Raw genomic sequence first — 22,566 nt, forward strand, 5'->3', positions numbered from 1 at the left:
ATTCCCTCTAGTTGTAAGCGCCGGTTATGTTCATATTTTCTTCGTGGTCCCGGGAGCCGCGGGCGGCCATCTTGCCTCGATAAGCCCCGCCCCTCGCTTCTCCTTGAAGACATTGCCACACTGCGAAGCTGCTTGATGGTATCCCTGGCGTGATTGAGCGCACGCTGTCCGTTACTTATAGCTAGCGAGAGGCACGTGGGTTTTGCACCCAGGGGGGTTGTTGGGGGGGGGTGCTGGGGAGATCGGGATTGGAAAAAATGTACAGAAGTAACATAAAAAGCAGAATATTCTCCAAATAGACGTGAAATTCTTTAAAGTTTTTTGTAGCGCTTGTGGGGTTAACGCGCTGCTCACAACCAGCCGCCCCCCCGGTACAAACGCGACAGTTGTGGCCCCGAAAACTGCAGGCCCAGCTTTGGGCCGGTGTTGGGCAGGAAGTGTGGAAAGCGGAGGTCAGAGTTCATGGGGTAACCCCGGACGCCGGCGCCGCCTTCGCTGCGGGCAGGTGGGGTAACCGCGCAGGCCGAGGGGGTAAATTCTCCTCCGCAGGCGAGGTCTGACCCGTAGAGCCTGAAATCTGATTGGCTGTCGGTTAGTTGATCCTGGGCACTTGGGAAGGATGGCGGGAATCTCTGAAGAGACTGCGGTGGACGGGCCGCCTGGACCTGCGCGATGGGGGTCTCGGAGGGGCTGCAGAGGACGAGACAGACAGGAGAGAGATGAGCGAGACATCAACATATCCACCCTAAATCAGCGACGAGCTCTATGACATCACACCGGGTCTGCGTTCCGTGTGTAATTGGGGGTGTCTGCAGCTGCCCCCTTCTAGTCGCTTGGGGCAAGAAGGCAGTTGGATCTGTAACTGCACCCTGAACCCCTTCATGGCAAGAACCGGGGGGCTCAGATTTATACTCCTCCTAGTTACACCTCGATGGGGAATAAGCTCTTACCCCGTAAAAATGAAAGAATACTAAGCTGCAGGAAGGGTGGTAGATAAGTGGAACAGCCTCCCAGCAGAAGTGGTAGAGGGTAATACAGTGAGGGGATTAAACATGGCTAAGGTCCCCCCACGGGCTCGGTTCATGACCCGGTAACCGGGCAGATACTCACCATGAGAACATGCCGCTGTCCCGGGGCTGCTCGGGGTAAGTGGGTGGTCCGGGCTGCAGGAAGGTGTCTGTGGCTTGCTGGGGCATCTCCAGCTCGGGCACTTGGTCCTGATTGGCTTTCGTGGGGTGGGGGGATGGATCGGAGGCATCCGTGGAGGGGGGTCCTGGGGTAGGCGGCGTGATGGGATGGAAGGAGCAGTCAGGGCTGGGGAGCGGGATTCCGAGACCCCCGGATATATCCAGCTCCTCGCTCAGAGTCGAGTCGCAGGGGCCGCTATACAGGGGCCGCTTACACTCAGCTGTGGGGAGGAAAAACAGTGAGTGTGTCAGTATAACGTATGACGGCGCCATGTATAGGACTGCCGGGTATTTATCTGTCTGAGAAAACATCCATAGCGGTCCCGAGTATCACCTACCGGCTTCGAAGGGCTCCTGCTCCACGCCGGCGGCCGCTTTCCTCTTCGCTCGGGCTGAGCGGTCTCTGCACGGGAAACGCGGGGTTAATACACAGTGAGGAGGGATACTAACGCATACGAGGGTGTAGTACATAGATGGCACGGCCGCCCAGTACATAAGGTAATGTTAACATTGGGCAGAGAGGGGTTGGAGGGGCTTCCCTCACCTCTTGGTCTTCATCCCGTCCTCCCGGAATCCTTTGGCGAAGGGGTTGGTCTGGATTTTGAGTTGCGTTATCTAGAAGAGAGGAACCATCAGAAAAAGATCTACTGATCTGCCCACGACATTTGCCCCATTCTGTCCCGAATTTGCCCCCCGCACCTTCTCGTTCTGGTAGGCGGTGACCGTCAGGAACATGGTCTCCGGGAAGGTGAACGACGAGCAGCCCCCCCAGCGGCGGCTGAAGACGTCCTGAGCGCGGACGATGTGGAAGCGAGGCTGGTACCGGTGCATGGAGTGCAGGATAATCTGGGGAGAGAGAGCGGGGGTCATAGATCTGGGGGGACCCCGGGTCGCCCCCCCCGTGGGGTTATAGGTCTCGCACTCACATGTCCCATCTGGTCCAGCGTGTTGTTGGTGAGCTTCATCTTGTGGAAGGATATGGGCTGCTTCATCCAGTGGGCCCCCGAGGCGGGCGAGTCGGGGTGGATATAAACCCTCTCCGGTAGCCGGGGCTCCGCTCCGCCACTCGGCTCCCAGTGATCCTCCTGCCACTTGTAGCGAGAGTTGTCGACGGGGACGACGTCCGCCAGGAGCAGGTACTTGCCTTCGGGTTCCAGGCCGCTCACGCTGACTTTGCACTGGGGGAACATGCGCCTGAGGGGGAGAAATCAGAGGCGTCACCGGGGAACCGAGTTACGCTCAGGATCTAGAACCCCTCCGTCCAGAGGCCCCAGCATGCGCAACTGCAGACCAGGGCACTTCGGAGGTTGGTTGTGCCGCAGTCACCATGGAAACAAATGGAATGTTACGAAAGTATTCAAATTTGTAAAGTGGCCCCTCAGGACCCCAGATCTCTTTGCCTTTTATATATATTTATGGTCTTACCTCCCCGATTTGGTTATAATCATCTCCGTTCCGATGGCGTGGAATTCTTTCCACAGATCCCTGTTCTCCAGGGTCATCTTGACGTTCCCGGGAAGACGGGGGGCTTCACACGGGGGCTGCGGCTGGCCAAACCCCAGAGCTGGCCCGGGGGGCAAGGAGAGCGGCGTGAGAGGGGGCGCTCCGAGGATCCTCTGCGACGGGTCCAATGCTGCGAAAAGACCATCATACCTCTGAGCGGGAACGTCCAGCTCTAGAACAGGGAGGCAATATCAGTACACAACACACTGGGGACCCCGGCAGCAGGAAAAGGGTTAATGGGGGTCTAGGGGGGAATATAGGGGTGGGATTTAACCCTTTGATTGAAGGTAAGGGTGCTTCTCACATGTCCGGTTAATGGTGTGAGTGGCGGCTGCAGTGAATGCTGTTGGCAGGTAGGTGCTAACTGACACCTGTATTCTGCTAATTGGAACCCTGGGGGGCATTATGTTAACGAGCCGGGAGGAATCCCCTCTTCCCATAGAGCTCACAGACACAGCGTCTATACGGGTTCCACCACATCAGAACCTTACAAACCCCAAAACATCACAAATCTAGAACATCAGACCCTTACAAACCCCAAAACATCACAAATCTAGAAAATCAGACCCTTACAAACCCCAAAACATCACAAATCTAGAACATCAGACCCTTACAAACCCCGAAACATCACAAATCTAGAAAATCAGACCCTTACAAACCCCAAAACATCACAAATCTAGAACATCAGACCCTTACAAACCCCCAAAACATCACAAATCTAGAACATCAGAACCTTACAAACCCCAAAACATCACAAATCCAGAACACCAGAACCTCACAAACCCCAAAACATCCCAAATCCTGACCACCAGAACCTCACAAACCCTAAAACATCACAAATCGAGAACACCGGAACCCCACAAACCCCAAAACATCACAAATTCAGAACACTAGAACCTGAAAAACCCAACTATCACAAATCTAGAGCACCAGAATCTTATAAAACCAAAAACATCACAAATCCAGAATTTCCCAACCCCAAACACATCACCGATCCAGATATATTAGAACAACCCAGATGATCAGAACCTCAGAGCTCCGGATACAGGAGAACCCCAGAGACCCAACTTCACCAAACCCTTCCAGATCCACAGAAAGTCTTCAGAATGTAGAGCCAGATACAACGTTATCTTCCAGAACCCCATAAAAAAGAGACCTCTTCCCACCTGGATATCCCCCAATTGTGCGGAAAAACCTGGTGAAGGAACCCAAACACCCCGCATGTATTAGAACTTCACAAGCTCCTGGTAAGGCTGCCACCAACACGAGGACCATTGGTGGCCATGGGGTATAATACGACAACCCTAACGCAGCCGCCCGACCCAAAATCACGAGTTACGCGCGTTGGCGGTGAGTGGATCTACTTGGGACTTGACTTTAAATCGGTCCCCTGGTCCGCCACGTCCACCATTAAGAAGACTTCCCACCCTGATGGATCTCGAATGAAGCCCCGCAAGGGTCTCCGCCACCTACCTGGGTATCTGTAGGCTTCGTGGTGGCCGTTGGCCGCTGGGTAGTTGGGCGCGAGCGCCGGGGGGGGCCTCACCCCGTAAGAGGGCCCGTATTGCTGGAATATGTCTGAGGGATACATGGCGCAGGGAGGTCAGACCATGGACGGCAGGAGCCCGGGATTCGCGATACACAATGATGGAGACGTTGTCTGCTGGGGCCGCTGATGTCTTCTGAGGGCCGGACAGCGAGTGATCCTTAAAGCCCATCCTACACCTTTTGATGTGAGACCCTCCTGCTAGGTGAGAGGGGAGAGCCGGGGGAGGTCGCTTCACACATTAGGACTGAATTAAACTTTATTAAAGGGTCTTTATGACCCGCCTGACGTTCAGTTTGTCCAGTTGTCAGGAAATGCACCTAGTGGGGGCGACAGGAGGGGCAACAACAGGGACGCGTACCTACAGTACAGTATATACATATATATTATATACATCCACACAGAACATATTCAAATATATATTATATATCCATACAGAACGTATACAAATATATATTATATATCCATACAGAACGTATACAAATATATATTATATATCCACACAGAACATATTCAAATATATATTATATATCCATACAGAACGTATACAAATATATATTATATATCCACACAGAACATATTCAAATATATATTATATATCCATACAGAACGTATACAAATATATATTATATATCCATACAGAACGTATACAAATATATATTATATACATCCATACAGAACATATTCAAATATATATTATATATCCATACAGAACGTATACAAATATATATTATATATCCATACAGAACGTATACAAATATATATTATATACATCCATACAGAACATATTCAAATATATATTATATATCCATACAGAACGTATACAAATATATATTATATATCCATACAGAACGTATACAAATATATATTATATATCCATACAGAACGTATACAAATATATATTATATACATCCACACAGAACATATTCAAATATATATTATATATCCATACAGAACGTATACAAATATATATTATATATCCATACAGAACGTATACAAATATATATTATATACATCCATACAGAACATATTCAAATATATATTATATATCCATACAGAACGTATACAAATATATATTATATATCCATACAGAACGTATACAAATATATATTATATACATCCATACAGAACATATTCAAATATATATTATATATCCATACAGAACGTATACAAATATATATTATATATCCATACAGAACGTATACAAATATATATTATATACATCCATACAGAACATATTCAAATATATATTATATATCCATACAGAACGTATACAAATATATATTATACATCCATACAGAACGTATACAAATATATATTATATACATCCACACAGAACATATTCAAATATATATTATATATCCATACAGAACGTATACAAATATATATTATATATCCATACAGAACGTATACAAATATATATTATATACATCCATACAGAACATATTCAAATATATATTATATATCCATACAGAACGTATACAAATATATATTATACATCCATACAGAACATTTGGGGTCGCTGAGCTGTTTTGTTGGAACATAATCGCAAAAGGGTTTTCTAACCGTCACCTATCCTTATGCAGAAGCTTGTTTACAGATACACAGTATATATATATACATTATATATATACATTATATACCTACAGATATCAGAATAAATGTACCATATATTCATTGTAGTAACGTGAGACATGCGGCCGCCGGGTTTTCTGCGATTTTTAGTATCTCGACAAAGACTGCACAGATATTACATGTTTTTATATATATATATATGGGGTTGGGACATATGGGCCCCGCGCAGGTCTATATATGATGCCTGTTTGAGATTTATGTGTTGGGGTTTGAAGCTGATACGGGGCCCCGATATACGTGAGCTCTGTCCGTATGTCATATACAGGGTCCGGACACGTGTATAATGTACAGCCATGTGTATAGGTGCGTGAGACCGGACACGTATGCTTCATGCATAGATCTATACATGAAGATCTCACAGAACACGTGTTCCTGTACATGGATCTATATGGTCTATCTCCCCTTATACAAAGATTCCCCAAAACCCAGACACCCCCAGCCCCCAGATGTCACCCCCCCCCCAGTCACACGGAGCTGCAGACACCAAATGACGCTTTGTAGTCACTTCTCAGCCACGTGTGAACAGTACGGGGGGGCTCAACCCGGGGTCCCACACGGAATGCATGTTACTGGAACTCGCTGCGTATTATAAGGAAAGGCCGGGGGTCTCGCTACGTATTATAAGGAGAGGCCGGGGGTCTCGCTACGTATTAGAAAGAAAGGCCAAGGAGCCCGAGATCCTCTGTCACCTCTGCTGAGAGGCTGTTCCATGCATCCACCACCTGATCATAAGTGGAATATGCAGGTTAGATCCGACCTCTTTAGACTGTAAGCTCTTTCAAGCAGCTGCTTCCTTTTTGTTTAGTTTCTATGCTACGTGCTGCGATCAGGTTACCCCGTTGTACTGCGCTGTGGAATATGATGGCGCTATATAATGATGTCAGATAAGGGGTTTAGATTCCCTGGCCGGTAATTAGGCGACAGCCACGTGCTAATGAAGCAGCTGCCGCCGGTATCACGTCCGTGAAATATTTGCCCAGTCCGGGGGTCATCGTCGTCCTCCATCGAGGGGCTTTAATGGTTGTTTGCAAATAATGAAGTGAAGAAATCGTCGCTGTAATGACTGTAATTATCATGGAATTTCTACCTCTCATGTGGGTCAACTGGCCTAATCTGAATATTGCTGAGAGGGCAGCAGATCAGTGGAACAGCCTCCCAGCAGAAGTGGTAGAGGGTAATACAGTGAGGGTATTAAACATGCATGGGATAGACATACGGCTCCTGAATCTAAGACGAGACCAACGACTGATTAAGGTTTGAGTCTTCACAGCAGGAGAAACGGGGGACTAGACGGGGGCCGGATGGGGGCCAATCTGCCAGCGGGTTATAGGTTTCTGTGCGTTCTTTTTACCTGCAGTTCCTGATATCACCACAGGGGGCGGCGAAGGCTTCGAGAGTCGGGGTCTTGATTGATCTAAAAGATTGCGCTCTGACATCAAACTCACCATTTAGTTATCCGACACCCCCTGATAGAAAGCGCACGTTGAACACATGACCTTAAATACATATAATTACCGCGGGGCCCACTTTAAATTAGTTTTTTCTCTTCCAGTCCATGGGGGGGTTAATCGGACTCCCACAGTCGCAACCCCCCGATCTATGGGTCTAGGCTTATTAGTGTGCATGGGCCACGGGCTGATATTATTATTTATTGGTTTATATATCGCCATCATATTCAGTAACGCTGTACACTGGGATAGGAGGTCCCGAGGGTCTAATGACCTCCTCTTCTGAGGAGTGTGAGCTCTTTAGACGAGATGTCTGCCCCTGTACGATGTGCGCGGGGCAGATGGGGCAGTTGGCAGGGATTTGGGGTTCTGGGGGCTCTGTGAGATCTGTATATCAGGTCTGACGTCCATACATTAACCCGTTACTGCCCACGCCAAAGTCCATAGAAGCAGAGGCTGTCCCGGGGGGATTGTGGGAGATCCGCTGCCCCCCCCCAGGAGATCAGAGGGGAGCAGATTGACTTTTATCCCGGTGAGAGGGCCGGGGCAGGTGTCGTGGCCGCTGGGAAGGGACACTCGGCATTTCCACACTCCCTGCTCGGGTGGGGAAAGCGACACGTGGAGTGTGAGGCAGATTAAAGGACACTCAGCACCCGGCGAGCCCCGGGGGAGAGCAGCCTCTGATCACAGGGAGAAAAACAAGCGGAGGAGAGAAAGCAAAACAGAGGGAGGAAGCGAAGGGGAGAGAAGGAGCGAGAGCCACGGACAAATGGACCGCGTGTTTATTTACCCGGCTACCGCAGCCACTGGTGCTCTCTGCAGATGGTCAAAGAGAAACCCGGGCAGAAACATCGATTACTAATCGTAACTAGAATGTGCGTCTAAAATGTCTGCATGCAACAAATCACAAACGTGGCGTTCCGTGAGCTACGCGGCATTCTATTCCCGTAACGCGGCATTCTATTCCCGTAACGCGGCATTCTATTCCCGTAACGCGGCATTCTATTCCCGTAACGCGGCATTCTATTCCCGTAACGCGGCATTCTATTCCCTTGACGCGGCATTCTATTGCCGTAACGCGGCATTCTATTCCCGTAACGCGGCATTCTATTCCCGTAACGCGGCATTCTATTCCCGTAACGCGGCATTCTATTGCCGTAACGCGGCATTCTATTGCCGTAACGCGGCATTCTGTGACCCATTGGGATTGGATGATACTGAATGCCCTGGATGTCGGCGCGATTGGCCACTGATACGGAGCCCATATGCAGCCGCACACGCGTGGGAAGGTCCACGTGGAGGAGCGGCAGGAGTGCTGGGTGGCAATTGGGGTCTCCCAGAATCTGGACTCAACCCCCTGCTGGGTGAAATGATTATTATTATTGTTATTAGTATTGTTGTTGTTGTTGTTGTTATTATTATTAGTATTGTTGTTGTTGTTGTTATTATTAGTATTGTTGTTGTTGTTGTTGTTATTATTAGTATTGTTGTTGTTGTTGTTGTTATTATTAGTATTGTTGTTGTTGTTGTTGTTGTTATTATTAGTATTGTTGTTGTTGTTGTTATTATTATTAGTATTGTTGTTGTTGTTGTTGTTATTATTAGTATTGTTGTTGTTGTTGTTGTTGTTGTTATTATAAACAGATACTAATTGGATTACAGAGGCCGGCGTTGCAGATCATTGGCCGCAGATATTATTATATAATAAGAAGCTTCTGTTGCTGAGCGCTTCTGCACATTCTGTGCTAACTTGCCCCAAGAGCTTACACTCTGTTCCAGGTAATGGGTTATATTATGACTCTTCCAGCTGCCGCCCTCCGCCTCCTGCCCCACCGCCTCTCCCCTCCCCCTGTATAAAGCTCTCTCCCCCTGACACCCGGGGACAGTATCCACCACCATGCACAGCAGAGCGATGCTGGGCTACAGCCGGCCGGCCCCCGAGCCTCCCGCGCCGGGCAGAGAGACGGGTGAGTCGCGGGGCAACAGGGGCAGATTCCCCAGCCCAATAATCACTATATTCACCGACGACTTCACTTTACCCCAAAATCCCCCGGGATGAGCCGTCCGGCCGCCGGTCCGTCTGGGTAGATTTTTGTGTTCATGATTTGGGTATTTTTGTATTTTTTGGGATAATTATTACATTTTTTTTGAATGCCGGGCGAGTTCTTTACAGCAAAATATTACATTAAGTGTTTTTCATTTGGGCCCTTGAGTGTTGTTAATGCATGGAATGAGCTTCCGGCAGAGGTGGTAGAAGTTGGCACAGAAATACCCGGGTTTTACACAACAGAAAATGAAACCAAAAGATTTTCCGCCGAGCCGATGGATTCCTGACGGTTTTTATGTTGATGTCGGACGCGCCGTCAGCTTCTCGCCAGCTGGTTTCACAATTTAGTTGAAACAGAACCCGCCGGTGGATCGGCCCCCCGCGGCCCCCGTCTAGTCACAACGACTCAAACCTTAATCAGTCGTTGGTCTCGTCTTACATTCAGGAGCCGAAAGTCTGTCCCATGCATGTTTACTCCCCTCGCTGTATTACCCTCTACCACCTCTGCTGGGAGACTGTTCCACTTATCTACCACTTCTGTCCTTTTATGTATTTAACTGTTTCTTTCTGCCTTCTCCTGTCTCAGGTGTTTCATTCCCCCCCCCTGTGGGGTATTATCTGCCCCATCAGTGCCCCCCTGCACCGTCACCCCCACCCCCTCACCCCCCGGTTACTGCAGAGCTGGAGAACAAGGAATTATGGGAGAAATTTAACGCTGTGGGAACTGAAATGATTCTTACTAAGAGTGGCAGGTGAGAGGCAGCGATATGGGGGACCTGGGGGGACCTGGGGGGGCTAAAGGGGTGGGGTGTTGGGGTGCTGGGGGTGGGGTAATTCCAATATGGCCGCCGCCTCTAGCGGCCGATCTGGGAAGCCGATTCAACCGATTAAAGCTGCAGTTCCACCTCCGCTCCTGAATCCCACAAAATGATTATTTATATATCGCCGCCATACTCCGCAGCGCTGTACAATGTGTTATTATTTATATATCGCCGTCATACTCCGCAGCGCTGTACAATGTGTTATTATTATTTATATATCGCCGTCATACTCCGCAGCGCTGTACAATGTGTGTTATTATTATTTATATATCGCCGTCATACTCTGCAGCGCTGTACAATGTGTGTTATTATTATTTATATATCGCCGTCATACTCCGCAGCGCTGTACAATGTGGCTCCCCTAATCATGGAAAGTCTCGCTTTGCTCAGATTTTTTGTCACATGACGCACCGTCAGGCTCCGATAGGTTGTTGCCGTAGAAACTTCTTAAAAGTTTTTGTGTTGTTTCTATTAACCCTTCCTCTCCGCAGGCGGATGTTCCCTGAATTTTCGGTGTCCCTCTCGGGGCTGGAGCCGCACTCCCTCTACACGCTCTGCGTCCAGGCCGTCCCCGACGGTGAGACCCGGTACAAGTGGCGCGACGGGGCGTGGAGTGCGAGCGGCCGGGCCGAGCCGGGGCCCCCGACGCGTCTCTACTTGCACCCAGAATCCCCTGCTCCGGGTCACCGCTGGATGGACCGACCAATCAGCTTCAACAAAGTCCGGCTGACTAACAATACCCTGAATCAGAACGGCCAGGTGAGGGCGCCCTACCTGCCCCCCGTACCAGCAGTGTACCCCCGCTAAACTGCCCCCTGTACCAGCGCTGTACCAACTGAACTGCTCCTGATACCCCCTCCTGCGCCTGTCATTTGATCTATACATCCTCCTGGCCCCCACCCTCTCGGGGTCTCTCTTGCATGTAATTATGTACTTTAACCCTGTTTTTCCTCCCCAGATCGTGCTGCAGTCCATGCACCGCTACCTCCTGCGCCTGTACGTCATTCCCACCTCTTGCCACGGATCTCATCCGCAAGCCGCGGCCACCATCGCTTTCCCCGAGACGGCGTTCATAGCCGTGACGAGCTACCAGAACCCCAGGGTCAGTCCGTCTGCCACGTCCGTGGTGACCCCGTCCCCCCCGAACCCCGGCAGATGCCCCTCCTGCCCCCGGGCCCCCTCGCTCCTCCCGATCTCACGGTGTCTCTTGTTTCTGTAGCTGTCGCTGCTGAAGATCGAGGAGAATCCGTTTGCGAAAGGAATTAAATACTTCAAAACCCAGCAGGAAAGGTAAATCCCGCGAGGTCCGCCGAGGAGGAGCCCGCCGTGACGCGTCAAACGCTAACTCCACGAATGCTCTCTTTCAGTTACACTCAGAGGAAGAGGCTCTGCAGATCATCGCAGAGCGGAGAGAGGAGCCCAGGTCAGTTGTTTGTGGCAGTTGTGGCCCCCGTGTCGCTGTGACGGGGCCGGCTGCCCCCCGCTATAAAGACGCAGAATTCTCCCCCCAGAGGCTATTGGGCAATCTCTTGGAATCAGTTGCATTTGTGTTTGGGGGCAGTTCAGGGCCGGGTTACGTTCTTGGGGGGCAGTTATTAACGCTTACTCTTTCACGACCCACTCAGTAACGGGCCCTGATAACCCAGCGGTCTCTCCCCGAGACGTCCAAGAGATGATAAGGAGTTTCTTGTTTTAGGGAGCAAGAAATCTAAAGAGTGTGTAGAGGAGCTGCGTCCCATCTCCCGAGACAGCACGCAGGAGAGACAGCCGGTCACACGAGACAGCGCGCAGGAGAGACAGCCGGTCACACGAGACAGCGCGCAGGAGAGACAGCCGGTCACACGAGACAGCACGCAGGAGAGACAGCCGGTCACACGAGACAGCGCGCAGGAGAGACAGCCGGTCACACGAGACAGCACGCAGGAGAGACAGCCGGTCACACGAGACAGCGCGCAGGAGAGACAGCCGGTCACACGAGACAGCGCGCAGGAGAGACAGCCGGTCACACGAGACAGCACGCAGGAGAGACAGCCGGTCACACGAGACAGCGCGCAGGAGAGACAGCCGGTCACACGAGACAGCACGCAGGAGAGACAGCCGGTCACACGAGACAGCGCGCAGGAGAGACAGCCGGTCACACGAGACAGCGCGCAGGAGAGACAGCCGGTCACACGAGACAGCACGCAGGAGAGACAGCCGGTCACACGAGACAGCGCGCAGGAGAGACAGCCGGTCACACGAGACAGCACGCAGGAGAGACAGCCGGTCACACGAGACAGCGCGCAGGAGAGACAGCCGGTCACACGAGACAGCACGCAGGAGAGACAGCCGGTCACACGAGACAGCGCGCAGGAGAGACAGCCGGTCACACGAGACAGCACGCAGGAGAGACAGCCGGTCACACGAGACAGCGCGCAGGAGAGACAGCCGGTCACACGAGACAGCACGCAGGAGAGACAGCCGGTCACACGAGACAGCGCGCAGGAGAGACAGCCGGTCACACGAGACAGCACGCAGGAGAGACAGCCGGTCACACGAGCAGATAGGAGCCGTGGGGGAGACAGTCCGTCCGCAGAGATAAAGGAAGAGACATCCCCAGCAGTAGACATTGCTGTAAAATGGGGCGCGGTGATGCAGAGACAGCCCTGGGGGTCCCCATCAGCAGGATCCCCACTCCGAGCATCCCCCTACTCGCCCTCTCAGTGTGTGATGGGACACAGGTGAGTGCTCCACTCCGCTCGCTGTGTGTGAATACCCCGTGCCCCCCCTCTGTGTGTAAATACCCCGTGCCCCCCCTCTCTGTGTGTGAATACCCCGCTCCCCCCGCCACCACATGACTTGTGTGTTTATTGTTGCAGATTCGCCTTCCAGTACCCCCAGGGTTTCCCCCCTACGCTCTCTGGGTCGCCCCCCGGCTCTACCTGCTGCCCCTTCATTGTGCCTTCTTGGATGGCCCCGCCCAATAGATTCAGCCCAACCTTCTCTGGACTCCACCCCCAGCTCTGGCAGCAGGTGATCCCGCCCCCCTGGTACCTACCAACACACCCCTCCTCCATGGGCCTCTGACACCCCAGTTTGGGTACCAGGAACCTAATGCCCCGCGGCGGAGCAGAACCGGGGTCCCTGCAATACTGGGGTTCAAGTTCTACAACGCAACGGCGGACGGACCCGCATTACCCCAAACCCTGCATGAGCCGGGGCAAAGACGAGTTACCCCACCGGCCGACCGAGGGACCCTTAAACGTTTTACCCGACGATAAAAAAACAGACTAAATGGGACAACAACTGTAAATAAGCTGCAGGCGTCCAGAGCCAGGAGGACACAAAACGCAGGAAAATACCCCAGGGGGGCAGAAACTGCGAAAGGAATCAAAATGTATTTATTTTTACCTTCTGAGAATATAAATATTTTTTCAAATAATGCAAATTAGAATGTAATTTATATGAAACAGGACTGGTCAGACAGCGGCGGGTCTGTATGTAATGTAGGGGATGTGACCGCGTTATCAGGACTGGTCAGACAGCGGCGGGTCTGTATGTAATGTAGGGGATGTGACCGCGTTATCAGGACTGGTCAGACAGCGGCGGGTCTGTATGTAATGTAGGGGATGTGACCGCGTTATCAGGACTGGTCAGGCAGCGGCGGGTCTGTATGTAATGTAGGGGATATCAGGACTGGTCAGACAGCGCTTTGTAAAGATTTACTGGAAAATCATATATTATACATTATATTTGGTTCACAGAATCCCCCCCGTAGCAGATGCTCGTTTTTGGCACCTTAATACCTGCACCTCTCGGCCCCATCGCCTGCCACCCCCTCCTGTGCTCCCCCTCCTGCCCTCTGCCCTCCCTCGTATGTTTGTAGGAAGCGGTGCAGTTTCGAGGGGTAGTCCGTCATGATCCCGGAGGCTCCGCAGTCGAGGGCTCTCTGGAAGTCGCTTTCCTGGTTTAAAACCCAGAGATAGATCTGCAGATGGAGAATATATGAGAGTCCGGCCCCCGCTTACATACGGAACATCACACCTAGAACCCGCGCGGCACAGAGCACACCGAACCCGGAACCCAGCATATACAACGAGAACCAGCGCAGCACAGAGCACACCCATCCCATGTACATTTAGAATATAATTTAAGACTGGAGAACACGCCAAACACACGTGTGAATGAATGGGTTCTGGACACGTTACCTGGATCCCTCTCTCTTCCAGATGCTGGAATAGACTTTTCCGCATCATTAGTCTGGAAGAGATAAGAACACGTTAACAGCTCAGGCTCATCACATCGGGAACAGACAACATCAGTGCCACGCATGTGCGACTGCATGCGTGTGCGCAACATATAGAATGCATCCCGTAATAAAGCCGAGCCTTTCCATTCACTCAGAGCCCCCCGATCTGTGCTCAGGGGGTATACGACGGTAAGGGGGTGCTAAGGGGGTATACGTCAGTAAGGAATAAACCCCCCACATACCCCATGTCTCTGCACACGCGTGTCAGTGTTATATGTAGAGATAGACATGCGTCAAATGCGTCAGGGACGCGGTTTGCAGAAATAACACTCACTTGTCTTGCAAATAAACCAGAAAGCGGTTGCGCAGGAGCGGGCTGTGCGGGAAGTAGGTTCTGTAAGAAGAGAACACGCGTGTCAGGCGGGACTGTGTGACGACCTAGAGCGCGGCCCGGGGGTTAGGGACGCGAGACACTCACCTGTTTATTATAGACGGCATGTAACTCTCCACCACGGACTCCCGCAACGGAACGAACGGCAGGAGGCCGCTGTAATACAGCAGCAGCAGGAGAGCCCCGCGCCGCGGCGTGAACATCACCGGCATGTCCGGGTTCTGCACGGAACGAGAGAGAGAGCGCTGAGACGAGAGAGAGAAAGAGCGCTGAGACGAGAGAGAGAGAGAGCGCCGAGACGAGAGAGAGAGAGAGCGCCGAGACGAGAGAGAGAGCGCCGAGACGAGAGAGAGAGAGAGAGCGCCGAGACGAGAGAGAGCGCGCTGAGACGAGAGAGAGAGCGCGCTGAGACGAGAGAGAGAGAGCGCTGAGACGAGAGCGCTGAGGAGAGAGAGAGAGCGCCGAGACGAGAGAGAGAGAGCGCCGAGACGAGAGAGAGAGCGCCGAGACGAGAGAGAGCGCCGAGACGAGAGAGAGAGAGCGCCGAGACAAGAGAGAGAGAGCGCCGAGACAAGAGAGAGAGAGCGCCGAGACAAGAGAGAGAGAGCGCCGAGACGAGAGAGAGAGAGCGCCGAGATGAGAGAGAGCGCTGAGACGAGAGAGAGAGCGCCGAGACGAGAGAGAGAGCGCCGAGACGAGAGAGAGAGCGCCGAGACGAGAGAGAGAGCGCGCTGAGACGAGAGAGAGAGAGCGCTGAGACGAGAGCGCTGAGGAGAGAGAGAGAGCGCCGAGACGAGAGAGAGAGAGCGCCGAGACGAGAGAGAGAGCGCCGAGACGAGAGAGAGAGCGCCGAGACAAGAGAGAGAGAGCGCCGAGACGAGAGAGAGCGCTGAGACGAGAGAGAGAGAGAGAGCGCCGAGACGAGAGAGAGAGCGCCGAGACGAGAGAGCGCCGAGACGAGAGAGAGAGCGCCGAGACGAGAGAGAGAGCGCTGAGACGAGAGAGAGAGCGCTGAGACGAGAGAGAGAGCGCGCTGAGACGAGAGAGAGAGAGCGCTGAGACGAGAGAGAGCGCTGAGGAGAGAGAGAGAGTGCTGAGGAGAGAGAGAGAGAGAGCGCTGAGGAGAGAGAGAGAGAGAGCGCTGAGGAGAGAGAGAGAGAGCGCTGAGGAGAGAGAGAGAGAGAGAGTGAGAGCCGAGACGAGTAACCAGACAGCGCGGAGCGATGAGAGCTCCCTCCACATTTTTGTGAAACTGCAGGGGGGGGGGGGTAACTCACAGAATTTGCCCCTTTTGCCCCCTACGCCAGTTAAAATATGAGCTAAAATACATTGGATAATTCATAAAAGGAGTGCCGATCGATGCCCCCGCATCTGCTTACCACGGCCTGACATTTGCGCATGATCCGGTCGCTCATACTGGCCCAGATAGTCCTGTCCGTGCGCTGGTACCGCTTTACCAGATCCGACACCTGCAGAGAGCACAGATGGAGGTTTCTGCAGCAAGCAGGGCTGAGCCGGCCCGTATCATGTATAACTCAATGTGTGGGGAACCTCCCGGATTTCACTATACATTATACAGGGGCCGGTCACTGATTTATCTATACATTATACAGGGGGCCGGCTCACGGATTTATCTATACATTATACAGGGGGCCGGTCACTGATTTATCTATACATTATACAGGGGGCCGGTCACTGATTTATCTATACATTATACAGGGGGGCGGCTCACTGATTTAACTATACATTATACGAGGCCAGCCAAACTCTTCCTGCAGCAGAAGATTCCCAGGGGTGGCCCTGCATAATGTATACTGAAGTCAAGTAGCTCTCTTGTGAACACTCCATTTAGTGAATAAACCCCAGAGAGAGTCTGCGCCGCCGAGCCCTGGAGCCACAAATCACCTTCTTAATTAACTCCTCGTTGTCCTCCTTGATCTCTATATTGATGGGGATATCGGGGTGTCTCCGGAAGACCTCCTCCAGCAGGGGGATGCGGTGGTCGCTGCCTGTCGAGACGTGACCTGCGGAGGAAGACTTTCCAAGGTGAGACGCCTCGGCCCCAGGGCCATCCCGCAAGCAAGATCCCGAGAGAGCATAACAGTCACAGCGATACCACATTTCATTTAATTACATTTAAACTGCCCGACGTGGCGCCCACGGGGGTTACGGCCGCCATTCCTAACAAACCTCCCCTCCGCAGAGTCCTGCACCAGTTTACATTTATTAATAAATAGGAACGTCTGGGAGAATTATAACGCTCCAACCCAAGGCGCGGATACCGGGAAATCCGTTAATGTAACACACAGACGGTTTGGCCCCCGGCTTGATAGGTGGCTCGTCCGATTTAAGGCGTCACCTACTTGTAAGCCACGCCCCCAAAGCCTCCGCTCACCTGGGAAAAATGTCACCTCCAGCGACTTCTTGTACGGCGGAAGCTCCTGAGGAACGCAAGACTTATGTAAATATCTATGCATGCAGCTACTTCGGCGTCATGGGTATGAGGTCATAGAACGGGTATGCATTTTAATGCTTACATCATACGTGAGGTCAGAGATGTTGAGGTCGCGGCCCGTCTGCCTCAGTAAGTTTTGGTCATGTGACACCACGACTTGGCCATCTTTGGTCATCTGACAGTCCAGCTCCAGGAGGTCGGTGTGATTGGACACAGCGCTGGACGGAGAGAGATCACCAAATTTATGGGGATCCCAAAGTGTCTGCAGATCCTACGCCGCCTGATCTTAGTGATCCAGCCTCAGATACATTCTTTCCATACTCACTTGTCGAAGGCTTCCAGAGTGTTCTCAATTCTCTCCCCGGCTCCTGAAAGACACAGAGAGGCGTTAATGACCTACTAAGGGGCCACGGATGAGCCGGAAGGCAGCGATTGGATAGACTGCCGGGTACTGATGGGTTTTAAAAACCCAAATTCACAAATGGAGAGCCGAGCCCCCAACCTGTCTGGTTCATTTAGCCCGTACAGTGAGAATAATCCCCAATAACCAACCCGACGTTATTGCCCTCACAGTGAACTCGCCCGACATCACCGCGCCCTCCTCTCAAATAAACGCGAGTGGAGTCTCTGATGTCAGCGAGTAGCCTCCGTTCCTGTGGCTCTGTTACCCGTGCATTTAAGGCGTATAAACCGGTTTAAAGAGCATTCGCTCGCAGCCGTCGTGTCCGTTTAGCCATAAAGGTTTAATCTCTCTTGATGAGTTTGTATTCCCAGTGTATTGGGTGCAGAGGTGGACGGGGGGGGAGCACTTACCCCCGCGGTGTGAAATGTGCCGGCAGTGGAAGGACAGTCTCTTCCTCTTGTGCAGGATATGAGGATTTTTCAGCAGGTAATACGAGGTGATGGCATAGCCCCCCAATACGGGGGCCAGATAATACAGAGAGGGCAGCATAACCTGGAACCGGAAACCGGTAATGAGAAGGGGCGCAGGCGAGGAGTCGGCAAGGACAGAGGGGCGCAGGCGAGGAGTCGGCAAGGACAGAGGGGCGCAGGCGAGGAGTCGGCAAGGACTGAGGGGCGCAGGCGAGGAGTCGGGAAGGACTGAAGGGCGCAGGCGAGGAGTCGGGAAGGACAGAGGGGCGCAGGCGAGGAGTCGGCAAGGACTGAGGGGCGCAGGCGAGGAGTCGGGAAGGACTGAAGGGCGCAGGCGAGGAGTCGGGAAGGACAGCAGGGCGCAGGCGAGGAGTCGGGAAGGACAGTGGGGCGCAGGCGAGGAGTCGGGAAGGACAGTGGGGCGCAGGCGAGGAGTCGGGAAGGACAGTGGGGCGCAGGCGAGGAGTCGGGAAGGACACAGGTAGAGAGAGATGGCAGGGAAAATACACAGAGGGCGGTGAGTGGAGAACGGATTAATCAGTAACAGAGGGACTGGTTCAGCGAACGCAGAGACAGGTTAGAGGGGGTACTTGAGGGGAGACCTCGCCCCGACTCCCACCCATGCCAACCACCACATCACTCTGTCTGTCCAGTCCGTCTGCTATCGGTTCCCCATACAGTGTCTGCCCTGGCGTCCAAACCCTCTCAGTCCGTCTCCCTCCTCCCCTCCTCACCAATGCTGGAAAAATACTGTCAGTCTCCATTTGAGCCCTGCCTTGGTCCACTGCCCTCACCCTGGCACCCTGGCCAGCACCCCGACACCAGTCTTACCCCAAATCAGAGTGGTCCTCTTAGTCCGGCACGCCTGCTTGTGCCCCTTCTACTCGGGCTCGAGGCTGGTGCTGGCACTGCGTGTTCCGGTAGCTGGCACCGTGTTCGTGCCCCACCTGCCCCTGGCGCAGCCCTCACTGTACTTGCTCTCTGATGTGGAAACGATTGCGGACTCAGCGGCTCGGAACAGCCTGTCAGCAGCGTGTGACCACAGAGCTAATGTGACTCTGCAAGGCTCTCCATGACGTCACTGGATGTGTGATGTCATTCAGCAGCTCCAGGGAATTCCTCGGAGTTCACCTCTGCGGGGTAATCCAGCTCCCAGAGCACACGAAAGAACATTTCTATACCAAAAAGCTGTCCTGCTTCACAACGCCATGGAGACGGGAAGTATTGATTGGTTTTGATGCGTTTCCACCCACTTCATGTTAATTAAAGGGTTAGTTTCGTTAAAGGCACAGCGCGCCTGAGTTACTGTACCCCGGGCAACTCCGGCTCAGAAACCATAGCAAGTCCTGCAGCACCTGTCCGGTCACAAAAGGGTTAATGTATTATCTCTCTCTGTCACACACCCAAAGACATTCCAAGACAGGTACATACCCGCTCCCCTTATATACACACGCCGGTTAGAGAACCTGTTTGGGCAGAAGCCTGACCTTCTCTGCCCATCCCTCCAACTGCCCCGGAGCCCTAACCACCGCAAGGGGTAACGGCAGAGAGCGCCTGCGATAAACCGGAGCAGCAGAGCCGCGCGCTGCCCTGGACCAGAACAGCAGAGCCGCACACGGAAACGTTTAACAATTCTTTTTATTACGCGTCGCGTTCCAAAGGTTGGAAAATTGTATCTCCTCCAATTCTGCCAAATACAGCCAGGAAACGTGGGATCCCCCTGCCAATAACCCTCCCAAGAGCGGGGCCACGGGCTGCCGCGCCTCGCCACCCGATCCCAATAAGTTAGTATAAAGAAGCAACCGTGTACGATGGCGCTGATCTGACGAGCGATTGGCTGGCGCGATGGCGGCAACGTCCTCCGGATCTACCAGTGCGCGCCCCGTTTCTCTGCCACGATCTTGATGAAGCTGGCGTGGTTGGCGTACAAGCTGCAGTTTCCGTTAATATCGACCCACCGCACCTTCCCGGCATCGTCACCCGCCTGCAGGGGCAGCCGGTCCAGTAAATGACCTTCAGGGGGCAAAACCGAGGGTCGTCAGTTACTTAAAACACAGGTAAAAGCCCAAGGAATGCATCTACACCCCGCCACGGCCCACCTGTGTCATCGTGATAATTAACGGCTTGCGTCTCCATCCAGGAATTATCGGTGTTCCGGGGGTCATCCACGTATCCTTTGTACACCTGGAAGTAAGAGGAGACACATTATACCTCCATGCGGGGCAGTAAACGTTACGAACAGGAGTACAGGAACCACCCAGCCCTCTAGGCACGCGACTCGCCTTACTCGCCCCCAGCCCCCGAAAGCCACTAAATCCATATGCAGAATAAGCCCCCAGCCTACACAGAACAGGGTCTGCAGAGCTCAGGCACTTAAAGGGTTATACGGGACCTGGAAACGCAGAGTGTGTACGGACCACCTGCTGCCCCTGCGCAGCCTGCAGAGCGCATAACATCAAGGAAACGTCACTCCCATCATGCGCGTACCGGCAAGTGCTCCTGAGAGAAAAGGCTTTGGATTTTGACTTCGGTCTCCTTTTCCTGCCCCTCGTTCTCCAGCGAGTTCAGAGCCTCTTCACAGAATTCCCTGCGCAGCGTCGCCGTCACCAGCTCGCCGGGGTCCACCATGCCCTGTGACAAATCAAACGCTATTTCCGTGATGCGGCTTTGGGTCTGCGTGATGTCACAGCCCAAACAAATACACTCGGGGGGGGGGGTTATAAACCCCGCAGGCAGAGCTCGCACTCACCCCTGGGATGGCCCACAGCCCACAGTCCTTTCTCTGTATGGCTACAAACTGGAGGACGGGTCTCCCAGAGGCAGGATCCATCACTTTCTGACCAGCAGCGTCACGTTTCCACCTAATAAACAGGAGAAGACGGGGTCAGCGGGGGCCACAGGAGCAGAGAGGGAAGTAAGGTAACAGCTCACCTCGTTATAATGGGGTCGGCGGCGTGGTTGGGCCCCCATCTGCCCAGCAGGCCTCTTCCTATAACCCCTGTCCGCCCTATGGGGTTCCTATGAGAAACGAAGCAATTTAGGAGAACTAATAGCACGGCATTCACCCAATCAGGTTACGGTTACCGGCACTCACCGCGGGGTCCGACTCTCTACAGAATACGTTCCTTCAAAACTCTCTCTCTGCACCTTCCCATCGAGAGCGTTATACTTCGGGCTGAACGAGCCGTCGCTGCAGAGAGTAGAGACACGAGACAGACACACGGACGTCAAATGAGGACACGGGCGATGGACACCATAGAGGCCACAGAAATATAGACAGTAAGAGAAAGCGATGACACAGAGACACAGGTCTGCGAAGACGGTGAGGTCAGAGGGGTAGATCTGGGCACAGACGGAGACAGACAGATCAGGGAACATGAGTCCGGCAACAGAGACGCCACACTGAGCGAATACGGCCCACACACAGGCGTCACGGAGATCTGCAGAGCTCTCACCTCAGCGGAGGGTCTGCCCAGGGGGGCTGCGCTAGCACAGAGGGCGCCGTGTACTCGGCAGGCTGATACTCCGGCCACTCCACGGACCAGCTGACCTTCTCAGGAGGAACAGGCCAACGTTTCACTTGGGATCCGGGGTACGGAGAGGTCAGGGCCGTCTGATGAGTAGCCATGAACGTCCGACAGGGGTTAAAGGTATAGAACCAACGGGCACACAGGAAGCTGCTGGCAGATGCAACATGACATCATCACGCATCATATAACCAACCAGGCCTAGCTACGGCAAACGGCTCGGATCTAAAGACTGCAGACTCCCCAGCGGGTCCTCACAGACTGGCGGGTCAGCGCTGCGGTTCTTACACGTATGAAGCCATTTTTTTTTTACTCATTGTAAATGATATTAAACAGTTCCACACCTTCCCAGGGCAGCCAAAACCGCGCCGAGGGAGACCGCAGAAATAACACGGGTACCCGCCATCATCACGGCCAGCCAGGCGCTCCTACTATCACACGTCTCCAGCAACACATTTATTTTTGCTCCTAAATCTAATGTCTATCCCTCACAGTATTAGCCGTTACCACTTCTGCTGGGAGGCTGTTCCATAATGTATATTGGCCCAGAATTATGCTTTCACCAACCGAGTCAATCCCGATCCCCCATTAAAATTACACATGACAATAAATACCGTTCCCATAGGACGGGTGAGCAACAGTAACTACGGGGTTAAAAACTGCAGCAAGCAATTAAGTTAAAAAGATGATCTGCCACTCCCATCACCCTCAGCCAACGGGAAATGGCTACTTAGATTTCCAAGGCCTACTTTGCAACAGGCAGAAACCTAAATACCCCGCGACCCCACTGCGGATACCCCACACGATAACACCCCAGCCGCTGCGGAAATGCACCCCAGCTGACCACTCCTCGGGCGGGGCGCCTCAGGAAATGACTGCTCAGAGCGCCTGTCAATCAGGAGAAC

The 22,566-nt window shown here is 52.8% G+C and overlaps 3 protein-coding genes across 3 annotated transcripts; all 3 read right to left on the minus strand.

The window, feature by feature from the left end:
* Nucleotides 1-350: 350 nt before the first annotated feature.
* LOC149285668 (T-box transcription factor TBX6-like) lies at nucleotides 351-4,281 on the minus strand. Its single transcript, XM_089495084.1, has 8 exons — nucleotides 4,164-4,281; nucleotides 2,613-2,862; nucleotides 2,114-2,381; nucleotides 1,887-2,033; nucleotides 1,732-1,802; nucleotides 1,537-1,590; nucleotides 1,111-1,425; nucleotides 351-690 (listed from the first exon to the last, which is right to left on the minus strand). The coding sequence occupies exons 1-8, from the start codon at nucleotides 4,279-4,281 to the stop codon at nucleotides 351-353; spliced, it is 1,563 nt and encodes a 520-aa protein (XP_089351210.1).
* Nucleotides 4,282-13,965: 9,684 nt separating this feature from the next.
* Nucleotides 13,966-18,213, minus strand: LOC149285669 (lysophospholipase D GDPD1-like). The gene is made up of 10 exons (XM_089494780.1): nucleotides 18,075-18,213; nucleotides 17,587-17,629; nucleotides 17,344-17,479; nucleotides 17,202-17,247; nucleotides 16,712-16,830; nucleotides 16,186-16,275; nucleotides 14,894-15,027; nucleotides 14,750-14,809; nucleotides 14,375-14,426; nucleotides 13,966-14,154 (listed from the first exon to the last, which is right to left on the minus strand). The coding sequence occupies exons 1-10, from the start codon at nucleotides 18,211-18,213 to the stop codon at nucleotides 13,966-13,968; spliced, it is 1,008 nt and encodes a 335-aa protein (XP_089350906.1).
* Nucleotides 18,214-20,001: 1,788 nt separating this feature from the next.
* Nucleotides 20,002-22,067, minus strand: LOC149285670 (ADP-ribose pyrophosphatase-like). Its single transcript, XM_089494781.1, has 8 exons — nucleotides 22,006-22,067; nucleotides 21,590-21,814; nucleotides 21,229-21,324; nucleotides 21,066-21,152; nucleotides 20,884-20,995; nucleotides 20,622-20,765; nucleotides 20,234-20,318; nucleotides 20,002-20,147 (listed from the first exon to the last, which is right to left on the minus strand). The coding sequence occupies exons 1-8, from the start codon at nucleotides 22,065-22,067 to the stop codon at nucleotides 20,002-20,004; spliced, it is 957 nt and encodes a 318-aa protein (XP_089350907.1).
* Nucleotides 22,068-22,566: the final 499 nt, after the last annotated feature.

This window comes from Sceloporus occidentalis, unplaced genomic scaffold (genome assembly GCF_023333645.1).
Source record: "Sceloporus occidentalis isolate IW3139 unplaced genomic scaffold, rSceOcc1.0.p SCAF_76, whole genome shotgun sequence".
In the NCBI taxonomy this organism is placed as follows: domain Eukaryota; kingdom Metazoa; phylum Chordata; class Lepidosauria; order Squamata; family Phrynosomatidae; genus Sceloporus; species Sceloporus occidentalis.